Here is a 16,087-nt window from a genome sequence, read left to right as displayed (position 1 = left end):
TCATTTATTCTCTTTTAGCTAAACATTTTGACTTTATATATTTCACGCATGCAAATACATAATTTCAATCATTTACACTCCGTATCTCTAATTATAAATATGTCATGATTCGAATTCAAAGTTTGAGTGGTTCAATGAGTAAACGTTTGATCTTGTTCTTTGTATCACCATCTTGAACGCTAAAACCATCTCCTTTTTTATATATGAAATGGCATACTCTTGCAGTGTTTATAACAAGATTCACAAATGTTTGCTGCTTTGAAGTCGCACTGAGTAACTCCATGTTGATTTTACTCCAAGCACTGTCAATTATATCTTTCATATGCTCCCTAGCTATCTCCTCTGTTACACCCGCGTCTACCATGTAACACATGATGGATGAATGTGCGTCACCCTCTCAAGTTCCGCCTATTGAAAGAGAGAAATACAACATAAAGTCAATCTCGAATTTTTTCATTTACATAAATTTAAAGGTATGTACGTTTTAGAAGAAAAATTCCACATTAATTAGAATGTGTACACAAATCAAAAAATTTCATCTAGCCTAGTAGTTGTTACGTTCTTAGCTTGCTAGCTTTTTAGACTCATAAAATTCTGTAAGATACAATATAGTCTGGGTGCCTATTAAACATTAGTACGTGTTATGTTATAGTATCTTACAGATCGGCTTGAGCTTACAGCTCAGGCCGATCTGTAAGGTGCAACAAGTTACAGTTTCTACCTATAAACAATAATTTAGCTCAATTCTTGAACTTACAGCTGAAGTTCCTTGATCATTCAAGAGTCGAATGATTAACGACGAGTAATATATGAGATCTTGACTGTCATCCCACTTATCATTCAGCTCCTCTGATGTACAATCAGCTGTGCAGAGAAGAGCAATAAGGGAAAGCAAAGGTCCAGAGGAAGAGATCCATGCTGAATTCAAATAATCGTCGAGTGATGGTATATATCGCTTCTTGTACCACCAAGCTTCCCTTAGCAGTGCTTTGCAAAAATCAGCCCACTAAAAAAACGAAAACATGTCTGTTGATGAGAATTGTGAACTCAGGTTTTTTTTATATGCAGTAGCAATCAAAAATAGTGCAGAAAACTTGCGCTGGATTTTAAGAAAGGCGATATGTCGTTCCAGCCTTTAGCTTTTTGGATATCAGTAGCAATTTCATAAGTAGTTGTTACTAGTGCCTTGAAGCAAACCTTCATGCACTCTGGAAGTTGTTCGACTTCTTCATAATCCCATCTAAAATGTGATGCATATATTAGAAATAGTAACGAATAGTGTCAAATCCAGAAAACATATTCAACTAGGTCAAATACATTTGATAAATTTTAACGGATAATTTAAAAAAAAAAAAAATAAGCAATTTTTATAGGAAAAAGTAAAATTATATAAGGTGTTGAGAAACATGATTGAATTGAACTTCACATGTGGTAATTAAAGTCAATGAAGACTTTACTAAGTACAATAATTTGTATAAAGTACAATAATGTATATTATTGTATTCAATTATTTTGGCTATATAAATGAAAGTTCACGTATTGTGAACTTAAGTTGAAAAACAAGAAAAGAGTTTTCCTACCATTCTACTACTTACTTCCTATCTTCATCCCTTCACTGATAAATATCTTACCATCAGTAAAATATTTTTAACACGTTATCAGCACCAGTTTTCAGTCAGGTATATTTATACCTACTTCTAAAAAATTTATAACAAATAATACTATCCACTTCTAAATATTTCGAGGAGTATGCTTTATAGTTGCCCATATTTGGGATCCTCTATACCAGAAACTCAAACATTTACTGTATTATATATACCTCAAAAACAACGGTGAAAGTTCTCTTTTGTTTATTCATGTTGATATTTCTTTGTTTGATCCATGTTGATATTACATACTCATTTTACGTAAATTTTTATCTTAGTTATTATAATTGCTAAGTAGTAGCTTTGCATGCATATTATTATTAACTAGATTAACAAAAAGATGTAGCCTTTTTATACTTATTATTTTTCTTACTTTTACATACTTTTTTGTGTTTCTTTCCGTTTTCGAACCCATGATCTTTTATAGATATTAGGGCTCTCGGACCACTATGGCTTGCATTCCCAGTGTGATAACCTTTTACAATTATAAATATATATATTTAGACCATAATTTTTGTCAGTATATTAGATTGTTATATGATATTTTTACAGTTGTACAGAACAGTAACAGATAAACCCACCTCTATAAAAGACGGATTTTTCCCCCAATTTCACCACAAATCCTTTATCTCTTCCCACTTTTTATCAAAAAATCACCTAAATTTTTTTTTCACCCCCTTCTTCTCCGATATGTTCCCCGACGACGGCAACCAAAACACCCACAACTTCACTTTTGAGGAAGATTTAATGAAGATAAAACAATATTTCCTTTTAATTACGGCGCTTGTAATTTTATTAGTAGCAATATTAATTTTTGTCATTATGTATAAGTAAAACTCACTTATTTTGTCGTTTTAGTATATTAAAAGCTTGTTTTTGTTTTATTATGTATGTTTGTTGTTATTAATCATCATTGTATAATATTACCGTTATCATTATAATTATTGTTACTACTGTCATTGTTGTCGTTTTGCTGTTTTTTTTGCAACTAACATGATTAATTTTTGTCTAATCATATAATTACTCACAATAATAAACCAAGGGGGAGAAAAGACTATATTACTTATGGTTTATTATTATTAAATTTAATTATCACGTGTCTTATTAACTTAAATATAAATATGGAAGAACTAAACATGTGAGTTGTACATATAATTTGTTATTATAATCTAATTATCACGAAATTTGTTGTAGCTAAAATGGGAGACCTTATGAAAAGACAGTTCAGCATCTTAGATTTATCTGGAAAGAAATTTCTGGAATGGAAAGTGGACGCAATGATGAATTTGAAAGCTCAAGGCTTGGAGCACACTGTTAAAGAAAATAAAAGTCCCCCTGGTCAAACAACTGATACTACCACTTCTGCAATGACGGTTGAAAAACCCATTACTGAATAAGAAAAGGCAAAAGCCTTAGTTTTACTAAGGCATCATTTACATGAAGGTCTTAAAACTGAGTACATGATGGTTGAAGATCCCAAAGAATTATGGGACTGCCTTAATGAAAGATTTGGACACCACAAAAGGGTGCTCCTTCCTAAGGCATTATTTGACTGGACAAATTTACGGTTCCAGGATTTCAAATCTGTAATAGATTACAATTCAACCATACATGAGATAGTATCTATATTGAGATACTGTGATCATCCAGTCACCGATGAACAAATGATTGAAAAAACACTCACTACCTTTCATGCAAGCAACATATTGTTGCAAGAACAATATCGTGAAAGAGGTTTTAAGAAGTTTAATGAATTAATGAGTGTATTGCTTGTTGCGGAACAAAATAGCGATCTTTTGTTGAAAAATCATAATCTCAGACCAACTGGGTCTTTGGCTACTCATCATGAGGCAAATGCAACAAATTCCTATCCACCCGAGTCAAATGCTACAAGAAGAGGTGGACGTGGAAATTACAATGGCCGTGGAAGAGGCCGTGGAAATTATCGCGGACGCGGCCGTGGTCGTGGTAGAAATAATTTTCAAAGAAACAGTAATTTCAAAAATTTTGAAAAACAGAAGGGACAGTTATCTGGAAGCCACAAACAAACTCTTTCGAAAGGAAAAGACACATGTTACAGATGTGGCATGACAGGACATTGGGGACGTACTTGTCGAACGACCAAACATTTGGTAGACCTTTACCAGGCTTCTGTAAAAGGCAAAGAGAAAAATGCAGAAGCAAATTATGTTAATGAGGAAAATGCTCCTTGTCCCAGCCTTGATGTGTCTGATTATTTCATGGATAATGCTGAAATTGGAAATGATTTCATTCTTGGAGAAAACAACAATACTTAGGTTTCTCATCTACTAATGTAACATATGCTATGTTTTAATGTATTTTCTTAGTTCCCTGTATTTTAATGTACTTTTAATCTCTATCATCAATAAAAGTTTGTAGATATTATTCTAAACTAATCTCAAATTTATTTTATGAAGATATGGATCTACCTCAAGTTAGTTCCGAATATCAATGCCTTTTGGACAGTGGAACAACGCACACTATCTTAAAAGATAGAAATTATTTTTCACAACTAAAGTTGTTTCAAGCAAATGTAAACACCATTTCCGGGTCAGCTAAATTAATTGAAGGATCTGGAAAGGCTTGTATAATGCTTCCAAATGGAACAAAATTAATAATCAATAATGCTTTATATTCGAGTAAATCTCGAAGAAATCTCATAAGCTTTAAAGATGTACGCCAAAATGGCTATCATCTAGAAACAATGACAACAGATCAAAAAGAGTATATATGCCTCACGGCAGAAAAACATGGCAAGAAACATATATATGAGAAATTGCCAGCATACTCTTCGGGGTTATATCGTATAAACATACGACCCGTGGAAATCAATATGGTATCTAACCATAAGTTAGATGACAAACATTTGACTATTTTATGGCATGATCGTTTGGGACATCCAGCAACTGGGATGATGCAAAGAATAATAGCACATTCAGTTGGACATTCAATAAGAAATGTCAAAATTCCCCGATCAGATGAATTAACATGCTCTGCATGCTCACTTGGCAAATTAATAATAAGGCCATCTATGAACAAAATTGCTACTAAATCTCCAAAATTCTTGGAAAGAATTCAGGGAGACATATGTGGGCCAATTAATCCAGCATGTGGACCATTTCGATATTTCATGGTTTTAATTGATGCCTCTACACGATGGTCACATGTTAGTCTACTTTCAAGTAGAAATGTTGCCTTTGCAAAATTACTTGCCCAAATCATCAAATTAAGAGCACAATTCCCAGATCATACAATAAAGAAAATAAGACTTGACAATGCTGGGGAATTTACATCCCAAACATTTAATGATTATTGTATGTCAATTGGAATTGATGTTGAACATCCAGTCGCTCATGTCCATACACAAAATGGTCTAGCTGAATCACTAATTAAGAGATTACAATTGATTGCAAGACCATTATTAATGAGGTCAAGATTGCCATCATCTGCTTGGGGACATGCTATAATACATGTAGCAGCGCTAATTAGATTGAGACCTACAGCTTATCATAAATTCTCACCACTACAACTTGTTTGTGGTCGAGAACCAAGTATCTCACATCTAAAAATCTTTGGTTGTGTTGTATATGTTCCCATTGCTCCACCCCAACGAACAAAAATGGGTCCACAAAGAAGGCTGGGAATTTATGTCGGGTTTGAATCCCCCTCTATAATTAAATATCTTGAACCATTGACTGGTGACTTATTTACGGCTAGATTTGCGGACTGTCACTTTAATGAAACAGTATTCCCAGCCTTAGGGGGAGAGAAAGTGGACCCACGTAAGAAAGAAATTGAACTCATTTGGAATGCAACACAACTGTTGATGTTAGACCCACGAACAAATATGTGTGAACAAGAAGTTAAGAAAATTGTTCATTTACAAAGTGTTGCAAATCAATTGCCTGATGCATTTGTAGACACAAAGAAGGTGACAAAATCACATATACCAGCAGAAAATGCCCCTGCACGTATTGAAATCCCAACTGGTAATAAGGCCATAGAAAATGAATCTCAGGCACGCAGAAAGCGTGGAAGACCACTTGGTTCAAAAGATTATAAGCCAAGAAAATTGAAAAGATTGGATGGAATAGAAAATGAGACTAATGATGTTCCCCCGTCAGAAGGTCAAGAAAAAACAAATGTGGATGAAAGTAAAGAAAATGATGATAATCCAAAAGGGGACGATTAAGAAGACAACCCTACGGGGAATGAACAAGATGTTCAAAACATCGATAACAATGAAATTTCAATGAATTACGTCTCTACAAAGACTCAGTGGAATAGGAAAGATGTTATCGTTAATGAAACATTTGCAAATTCCATCGCAATCGACATCGTGTCTGATGAAAATGATGTTGAGCCAAGAACTGTAGAAGAATGTCGACGTAGGAGTGATTGGCCAAAGTGGAAGGAGGCAATGCTGGCTGAGTTAAAGTCACTTGAAAAACGAGAAGTTTTTGGGAAAATAACCCTTACACCAGCAGGTGTAAAACCCGTTGGATACAAATGGGTATTTGTGAGAAAACGTAATGAGAAAAATGAAATAGTTAGATACAAAGCAAGACTTGTAGCCCAAGGATTTTCTCAAATTCCAGGGATTGATTATGAAGAAACATATTCTCCAGTGGTTGATGCAACTACATTAAGATTTCTGGTAAGTTTGACAGTCACAAAAGGACTGCAAATGCGATTAATGGATGTAGTGACTGCGTATTTGTATGGGTCACTCGATACGGACATTTACATAAAAGTCCCCGAAGGACTAAAACTACCAGAAAACCACAAGCCTAGACAACTGCTTTCCATAAAACTAAAAAGGTCACTTTATGGATTGAAATAATCTGGAAGGATGTGGTACAACCGTCTGAGTGAATACCTTATGAGAGAAGGATTCAAAAACAACCAAGTTAGTCCCTGTGTTTTCATAAAGCGATCACAATCAGGATTCGCTATCATTGCAGTTTATGTTGATGATTTAAATATCATCGGAACCCCAAATGAACTCGAGAAAACTGCAAAATACTTGATGAAAGAATTTGAGATGAAAGACCTTGGGAAAACTAAATTTTGCCTTGGACTACAAATTGAGCACTTGAGTCATGGCATTTTTGTCCATCAATCAAACTATACAGAAAGAGTTTTGAAACGTTTCTTCATGGACAAAGCAACCCCAACCAACTTCCCAATGGTTGTTCGTTCTTTGAATATGAAAAATGATCCATTTAGACCCCGAGAAGAAAATGAAGAGATTTTGGGTCCAGAAGTACCATACTTAAGTGCAATTGGAGCCTTAATGTACTTAGCTAACAATACTAGACCCGACATAGCTTTCTCTGTGAATTTGTTAGCCAGGCACAACAATGCACCAACATATAGGCATTGGAAGGGAGTTCGACACTTACTCCGGTACCTACGAGGGACACAAGACCTTGGTTTATATTACCAACCAAAACAAGATGCTGCTCTCATTGGGTATGCAGACGCTGGATACTTATCAGATCCTCAAAATGCCAAGTCACAAAATGGATATGTGTTCACTTATGGCGGCACTGCAATATCATGGAAATCAACAAAGCAGACATTGACCGCGACATCATCAAATCATGCAGAGTTGATATCCCTCTATGAAGCAGGACGGGAATGTGTGTGGCTGAGGTCGATGACCAGTAATATCCAAAAGAGTGTGGAATGAACACAATAACAGAAGACCCAACCATCATCTTTGAAGACAGTACAACATGTATCGCTCAAGTAACTGAAGGATATATTAAGGGAGATAAAACGAAACATATTGCCCCAAAACTGTTCTTCACACATGATCTGCAAAAGGACAAGGAAATAAATATCCAGCAAATTCAGTCTTGTGAAAATCTTGCCGACCTTTTCACCAAATCACTTCCTTCGAAGAAATTTGAACAGTTAGTTCACAAAATCGGAATGCGACATCTTCGTGAACTATGCTGAGATCAGGGGGAGTATTATATGTACTGCACTCTTTTTCCCTTCGATCAGGTTTTTATCCCACCGGGTTTTTCCTGACAAGGTTTTTAACGAGGCAGTATACCAAAGCATATAATACTATATCGTTGTACTCTTTTTCCCTAGCTATGGTATTTACCCCATAAGGGTTTTACCTAGCAAGGTTTTTAATGAGGCAACTTGTACCCCATTCCATGTGAACGTTCAAAGGGGGAGTGTTGAGAAACATGATTGAATTGAACTTCACATGTGGTAATTAAAGTCAATGAAGACTTTACTAAGTACAATAATTTGTATAAAGTACAATAATGTATATTATTGTATTCAATTATTTTGGCTATATAAATGAAAGTTCACGTATTGTGAACTTAAGTTGAAAAACAAGAAAAGAGTTTTCCTACCATTCTACTACTTACTTCCTATCTTCATCCCTTCACTGATAAATATCTTACCATCAGTAAAATATTTTTAACATAAGGTTTTTTTTTATGTTTCAAGTGGGGTCAAGGGACCCTAGTTAGTTACACTTGCATCCGCCACTGATAACGATTGATTATTACGAGTAATAAACAATCTAAAAATGTCATTAAACATTGCCTAAAAATGGTTAAAATATGTAAGAATTTAATGTTATGTGCCAATGTTTATTATCTTATTCAAATAGGTAAAAAGTTACGTATTTTAGCCAATGATTTATGTAGCTACATCTACATGTGTACGTACTAGTCTGAACGTGAGGCCGTGTCTTATACAGTAATAGGCTATTTGAGATACATAGTACTTATAAACCAACCTCTCTACAATTCTGGTGAAACACTCTAGCTCTTCCAAAGAACCATATATATCATACGCATCATCAAGAACAAGTACAAAAGTCACAACTTTTGTAAGGCATTTTCTGAGAAGTGAATGTTGTGGTTCACACGCGACTCCAACTGTCCATAAAAAACTCTCAACTAATCGATCTCGTGTGAAGCTAATGTTTTCTATTAGCCCAAGATTTTTCCACCACCTGAAAACACGGAAAAGATTAGGAGTCACTTAGAAAATATGATTTACAAATGTCAACATTAATGTTCCCACTGACACTATTTTTGTCACACGACATTTAAAAATAGAGGGACTACACGCTAATATTATTATTATATCCTTACCGTGACATTTCTTTGAGATCTTCTAAGTGCATGGCTTGTACAATGTTGAAATTTAGCTTAGCCAATTCAAGTAATATTAGATTTTTATTATCTTTGAGTTCATAAACTCGAATTTGGCGGGTGACATCAAACCACAATACTTTCCTATGGCATGGAATTTCTGAGGCAAAAGCAACTTGTTTAGCAAGGTTAACATCCATGTCGAAATAGTTGTCTGTGAGATACTTTTGGGAAAAAGCCTTAGCCTTTTCCATAAGCTCTTCGCCGTCCACAGCTAGGTAACAAGCCTCATACAGCTCAAGGATGCCTCTAATGTCGAATTTTGAACTCGAGTTTTCCTTGAAGAAATCCACCTCACTAATGAAATCGACAAACATTTCTGAGAAATCAAACAATTCAGTATTATTAGTACTTTTACTATCGATTTTTTAGTCTTAAGGTTTAGTATGCAAGGATTTCATCACCTTGTGAAACATTATATCCATGCTGCCGAAGAAGCCTAAAACTTAGTGAAGTACCTAAGATATTTTGTTCAAAACAAGCATTATTATTATTGTTGTTCAAATTAGAAACCATGGAATCAAGGGTGTCCATGATTTCCATGTGTAACGCGTTGGACAGACCGAGTTTCCTAATGGTTTCGACTATGTGTGGCTTCGACAACTCTGGTGCTTCACTCAACATATGCATAACCTGAACTTTAAGCTTCTCTGCTCGTTCTCTGTATTTTCTTTCCTGCATTAAAAAAAATTCTAGTTATAGTACTCTGCATTTTATTCTGGATTATGTAACAAAAAAAATAGTTAAACTTCTAAGTTAAAAGGCGATGAATTTTGACCCGGGGCATGTTATGTGACATTGACAGTCTAATAACTCGAACCTATATAGTAAAAAATGAGTACTATAGCTATATACGAAAATATAAGATCATCTAACTAAAACGCGAATATATATAGATTATGGATCATGTCTCACGTACTGTAAATTCACTTGTAAGGGATTGAACAAAATCATAGCTCCAGATGTTTGGCTTGTAATTAGCACTTCGTCGTTCATGTGTTATGCCACATGAATCCGATTTCATCTCATGATTTGGCTGGTTTAACTGGTTTTGGGTATAGTTTGTGTTATTCATGTTGGCTTACTAGTAATGTAGATATTAATGTGTATATGTTGTGTAACTTGATCTTGGACCTTAGAAACTGTGATAGTTCTGGTTTATATAGGCAACAAAATTACGGAAATAATTATCTTCGGATTAAGGTATAAATATCAGAATTTGAATATTCAAACTAAGGATTGTGTACACCACATATTTTATGCTACATACATGAGGAAAGGACACATTCTCATTTATGTTGTGTGTCTGACCAGTGACCACAAGGTGTATACATCATGAAAGTCTAACTGGCTAATACAAGAGGGGGGGTGAATTGTATTTGAGGTGAATTCTAAAACTTTTGCGGAATTTAACTAAATAAAACAAAGACAAGAGTAGATATAGGCTTTTCCAAATTTCCACTATGTAATCAAACTCTTTACAAGTGAAAATTCAAACCCTGTTAACAAGTTCCACAAATTAGGAACTTGTTCCCAACTCTCAGAAGACTTCAGCAACGAAGCTTCTTTAACCTCACTTTACAAACTCACAATCCCAAACCCAGAGTACTTGAATACAATCTGTGATTACAAATACCTATTGCACTCAAGAATATTTGAAGGACAAAAACTCTTCTTATGATATGTTATACTACTGGAATTTTTATGCTCAAGAGTCGTAAGTTGCTGAGATAGTTTGCATGAGTATTTATAGAGAAGACTTAGTCATTAACCTCCCACTACAATTACATACACATGTCAACACCCCACTAACAATTTGTGGAGTGAACGTGACAGATGTTGATCATGAAGGAGGTTTCCTTGCCTTGCTCACTAATCCACTATCTCAACAACATGCTAAATATTTGCTTTGACAAAACCGTGCATTCAGAGATTCATGCAACAATAAAACTGCTTATTTGACTTTGTCAAAAACTAGTTTAAAAGGATTTTATTTTAAACGGATTTTATTTGAAAAGATAATTTATAAATTATTTATTTAAAACAACTAAGATAATTATTAAGATAATTATCTTTATTTCAGAAAATAAAAGGCTAGATAAAACATTTATAAATTATCTTTTTCCTTAAATAAAAATTATCTTTTAAAACTAATTTTTATTCCAGTAATCATAAGTCATTGAGTTCCTTCCCAGCTTTATATTATTGAGTGCTCACAATTAAAACTAGAACGTGAGATTGCATGAGACTTTTTGGAGAATGCTACTCCGCATCCAAGTTCCTACTGCGGAACGAACTTTGCTTGAATCCTTTATTCACCAAAGACTCAAAACACTCATTAGTCGAGTTTGTCAATTTGTCCATCAAAACCAAAAGGGTCAACAAATTCCCCCTTTTTGATGATGACAAACATTGACAAACTTAGGTAAATAAAATCATCCAGGCATGCAACATAAACTTAAAACAAAACATGAAAACTTTAAAAACAAACAGATTAATTAAAGAACTTAGAAAAGTACTTTAATGTATTTACTTAAGTAAAACAAAAAGACTGAGCAAAAGAAAATTACTTTATTGAGTTATCTGAACTTAGCAAAAATGTATACCTTCGATGTGTGAGTTCCTTGGTAAACGCCTTAGCCGCCATGAAGTTTGTCTTTTCCCCCTTTTGGCATTATCAAAAGATTGAAAAAACAGTTTGCTATACTCCCACTAGACTACGTAGGGAATAGTGAGCTCAAATAATGCAAGGCAAATATAAGTTAGGCATTGAATTATCAACAAACACACACAATCATATGAAAAATAAGAGCCAAGTTCCGATATAGGAAATAGAAGAGGAACATAGAGAATGTAGCAAAAGATAAAGGCGTACAAGCCAAAGTTCAGAAAGATTAAACAAAACCAAAATGAAATTGTTCAACATATGAAATTAAAATAAGTGCAATCAAGGATTTAAAAGGTTGCATTGGTAGGATCAAGGGTTGGATTTGTGGGATCAAGTGAGTCTTCCTCGACTTCCTCAAAGGCTACTTTGTTGATAGTTTCCAGGATCTCCTTGTTGCCTTCATTAAACTTGCCTTCAGCCTGTGCAAGCTTTGCCTCCATGCCTGCAAATCCGGTTGCCTGAGATTCTGCCAGAGCCTGCACCTGGCCTTTAAGAGAGAGCAGTTCCGAGGCCATTTCCTCCAGTTTCTTGCTCACCAGAGTAGTCAACTTCTCCATATCTGCTTTAACCTGTTGAAAATCATAAAGAGACACACGAGTTCCAGAGAAAGCAGCAAAGCCAGTAGGCTGAAATGGAGGAGGAGAAGGTAAATGAGGAGGCTGCCTAGTAGGTGAGACAGGAATAGAAGAGGGTTCAGTGGCAAAGGGAACTTGGGTAGGTTTGAAGGTGGGATCAGATTTGTTTGAGGAGCTGATGGTTTCTACAGTCACAGGGTGTGTAGTAGAAAGGGCAGGCTTGACCACATTCCTCTTACTTCTTCTAAGGCCCCCTGTAAACACAGGAATGACAGGTGGTCCAGCTGTGCTCTCAGAGTCTGTTGTATGTTCCCCCTCACTTTGATCAGTTCCCTGCCCCTCATGTGAGTCAGATTTTTGAGCTTCCCCCTCAGAAAATTCCTTATGTTCCCCCTCAGAATCTTCCTGTTTTTCTCCTTGCACATCTCCCTCAAGTATTTTTTCTTTGTTTTTCTCTCCGTCAGAACTTGTTTCCTCTTCCCTATCTCCCTCAGAATCACTGGAGGTGGTAGCACCCTCACTAGCATCCTCACTACCCTGGTCACTTCACTCCTCATCACTTGCATCACATTCTTCCTCAGCTTCTTTCCCTTTCCCTTTCTTTTTCTCCCCTCCTTTCCGAGGCACAAAACATACTTTGCCATTTTTAAGCCTAAGACTCAGTCTAAGTAATGATTGTTCAGAGAGGATATTATCGGGTTTGAGATATGTAGGGGATTCACATTCAACATCAATACCAAAAGATTTGAACAACACAGTAAGGAAAGATCCATATGGAATTGTGGTCTTTTGAAGGTAAGATGAAGTGAAGGAGAAGATGAATAGTGTGAATAGGAAGGAGAGAGAGTGAGGCCGGTTATGGGAGTTTATGGGGAGTTTAATTGATTTGATAGGTGAAGGTGGAGTGGAAAGAAGAAGACGAGTTTAATTGGGAGGAGTGAGAAAGAAAAGTGACGGTTAAAAGGTGAGGAAGTGGGGTAGTTTTAGAGGTAGTAGGATTTAATTGGGTGAAATAATTGCACTCATCTAATTCAATGTATATAAAATGAAGTCGTAAGTTAAGGAGTTGATATACATGCTCCTTATCTTACGTAACAAATAAAATCTTTTTGTATTTTTTGAATTTTGAAAAGAAAACAGAACTAAACACAGGAAAATAAGGAGGAAAAAATAAAAGATAAAGAATATGAATAAAAGATAAGAATAAAGAGGAAATAAAAGATAAAATCAAGAACAAAAATACAAATAAAAAATAAAATAAAATAAAAAAAATGTACAGATTGATCGTAAATTATAATGATAATTTACGTGATCATAATACAGAAATTAAAGAATGATGAAAAGGGAACTTGAAACAACATGGCTCAATATTTTTACATATTAAAAGTATGTATAAGTGACTTTTCAATACTTTCACAAATCTTTCCCCTGGGTAATTTCAGCTGTGTTATGCACACAAGATTGAGTATAGCATTGTTAGTTACATCCGATTTTACCTTAGGGGTTCCAAACAAAAATCACTTGAGCCGTAGCATCCCCAATTCCACACGTATCTTTTCAAACTTGTCTCTGCTTAAAGGCTTAGTCAATATATCAGCAATTTGGCATTCAGTAGAAATAAAATCTAGCCTTATTAAGCCCTTTTCAACATTATCTTTCAAAAAGTGATGCCTTACATGAATATTCTTGACTTTAGAATGTTGTACTGGATCTTTAGAGATACAAATGGCACTTGTGTTATCACAATGAATAGGAACACACTCTAAAACAATACCAAAGTCACGCAACTGTTGTTTTATCCACAGCAATTGAGAGCAACATGCAGTAGCAGCCACATATTCTGCTTCGGCAGTGGATAGAGCAACAGTGTTTTGTTTCTTGGAACTCCAAGATACCATGCAAGAGCCTAAGAATTGGACCATACCTGATGTGATTTTACGATTTACTTAATCTCCTGCATAATCAGCATCAGCATATCCTCTTAGGTCAAACGAGTCACTTTTTGGATAGAACAAACACAAGTCTTCCGTCCCTTTTAAGTATCGTAGAATCCTTTTGACGGCTGTTAGATGCGATTCCTTTGGATCCGATTGAAATCTTACACAAAGACCTACACTAAAGGAAATGTCAGGTCTGCTAGCAGTTAAATATAACAAGGAACCAATCATACCTCTGTATTTTGTTTGGTCCACACGAGTTCCCTTGGGGTCTTGGTCCAACCTTGTGGTTGTTCCCATGGGAGTGTGGTTTATCTTTGTGCTTTCCATACTGTATTTTTTTAATAACTCCTTCACATATTTCTGCTGATGGATCATTATTCCTTCATCAGTTTGCTTAATTTGGAGCCCAAGGAAGAAGTTGAGTTCCCCCATCATGCTCATCTCAAACTCACTGCTCATTAAATCAGCAAAGTACTTGCACAAAGATTCATTAGTTGCACCGAAAATAATATCGTCAACGTAAATTTGTACAACTAATAAATGAGTTCCTTTTGATTTTAAAAACAAAGTTTTATCAACTTTTCCTCTTTTGAAATCATTTTGTAAAAGGAACTTAGAAAGTCTTTCATACCATGCTCTTGGAGCTTGTTTTAATCCATACAGTGCTTTATCAAGCTTAAAAACATGGTTAGGAAAGTTTGGATCCTCAAATCCAGGTGGTTGTTCAACATAGACGTCTTCCTTTAAAAAACCATTTAAAAAAGCACATTTGACGTCCATTTGATAAAGTTTAAAACCCATAAATGCAGCAAATGCAATTAAAATACGAATTGCTTCTAATCTAGCTACAGGAGCGAAAGTCTCCTCAAAATCGATACCTTCCTGTTGATTGTAGCCTTTGACAACCAATCTTGCCTTGTTCCTTACAATTGTGCCATGTTCATCTAGCTTATTCCTGTACACCCATTTGAGACCAATAACCTTTTGATTTGTTGGTTTGGGTTCAAGGTGCCACACTTTGTTTCTTTCGAATTCATTTAATTCCTCTTGCATGGCAACAATCCAATCAGCATCTTCCAAGGCTTCTTTGTGATTTCGAGGTTCCAGTGTTGATAAGAAGGCGTTGAATGCACAAAAGTTTCTCAGTTGGGATCTCGTCTGAGTTCCCTTGCTTAGGTCACTTATAATTTTATCCAGGGGGTGTGACCTTTGATGTTTCCATGGCTTTGGTTGAAATGATTGAGCTGGTATAAAAGTGTTATTTTGGGTTGCTCTTTCTTCCATTTCTTCATGGTGTTCTGCTTCTGCATTTGCTTCGCCTTCTATGTTTTCTGTTTCTTCTGTATTTTGAACAGAAGCTTCAGCATTATTTGGAACTCCAGTAGGTTCCTTTTCAGCATTTTCAGTAATTCGAACAGGCTGCTTTCTGGGAATTAATTCTTCATCTTGGTCTGTTGAACGAGTGAGACCAATTTCAAAATCTCCATCTTCATATTCCTGTACACAATCATAATTATTAGTTTCATCAGAAATCACATGTATACTTTCTTCTACACACATAGTCCTCTTATTGTAAACTCTATAAGCTTTACTATTAGATGCATATCCTAAAAAGACTGCTTCATCACTCCTTTCATCAAATTTTCCAAGATTTCTTTTATCATTATTGTGAACAAAGCATTTGCATCCAAAGGCTCTTAAATGAGCAATGTTAGGTTTTCTCTCTTTTAACAGTTCATAAGGTGTCTTGTCCAACATTGGTCTAAGCATGGCCCGGTTGATGATATAGCATGTTGTGTTGACGGCTTCTGCCCAAAAGTTCCTTGGAAGTCCACTCGCTATTAGCATCGTTCTTGCCATGTCTTCCAATGTTCGGTTCTTCCTCTCAACCACACCATTTTGTTGTGGTGTTCTTGGTGCTGAGAAATTGTGACTTATTCCTTGTTCCCTGCAAAATTCATCAAACTTGGAATTTTCGAATTCCGTACCATGGTCAGTTCTCATATGAATAAGTTGATTACCTACTGATTTTTGTGTCTTT

At 35.4% G+C, this 16,087-nt stretch overlaps 1 protein-coding gene across 1 annotated transcript; it reads right to left on the bottom strand.

Annotated features, from left to right (window-relative positions):
* Positions 1-115: 115 nt before the first annotated feature.
* Positions 116-9,989, bottom strand: LOC110693457 (alpha-farnesene synthase-like). Its single transcript, XM_021870568.1, has 7 exons — positions 9,783-9,989; positions 9,268-9,538; positions 8,804-9,182; positions 8,443-8,661; positions 1,099-1,240; positions 754-1,006; positions 116-396 (listed from the first exon to the last, which is right to left on the bottom strand). Exons 1-7 carry the CDS (start codon positions 9,936-9,938, stop codon positions 116-118), a joined length of 1,701 nt encoding a protein of 566 aa, XP_021726260.1. The 5' UTR covers positions 9,939-9,989.
* Positions 9,990-16,087: the final 6,098 nt, after the last annotated feature.

Source organism: Chenopodium quinoa, unplaced genomic scaffold (genome assembly GCF_001683475.1).
Source record: "Chenopodium quinoa cultivar QQ74 unplaced genomic scaffold, ASM168347v1, whole genome shotgun sequence".
NCBI lineage: Eukaryota > Viridiplantae > Streptophyta > Magnoliopsida > Caryophyllales > Amaranthaceae > Chenopodium > Chenopodium quinoa.
Note: the sequence above shows the minus strand (reverse complement) of the source record. Positions and strands in the feature narration are given on the sequence as shown.

Coding starts and splice junctions, on each gene's coding strand:
- LOC110693457 (XM_021870568.1), bottom strand. CDS start 9,938: ATGAATAACACAAACTATACCCAAAACCAGTTAAACCAGCCAAATCAT. Junction 9,539..9,782: donor CCCTTACAAGTGAATTTACA/GTACGTGAGACA, acceptor TTTTTAATGCAG/GAAAGAAAATACAGAGAACG. Junction 9,183..9,267: donor TGGATATAATGTTTCACAAG/GTGATGAAATCC, acceptor TTGATTTCTCAG/AAATGTTTGTCGATTTCATT.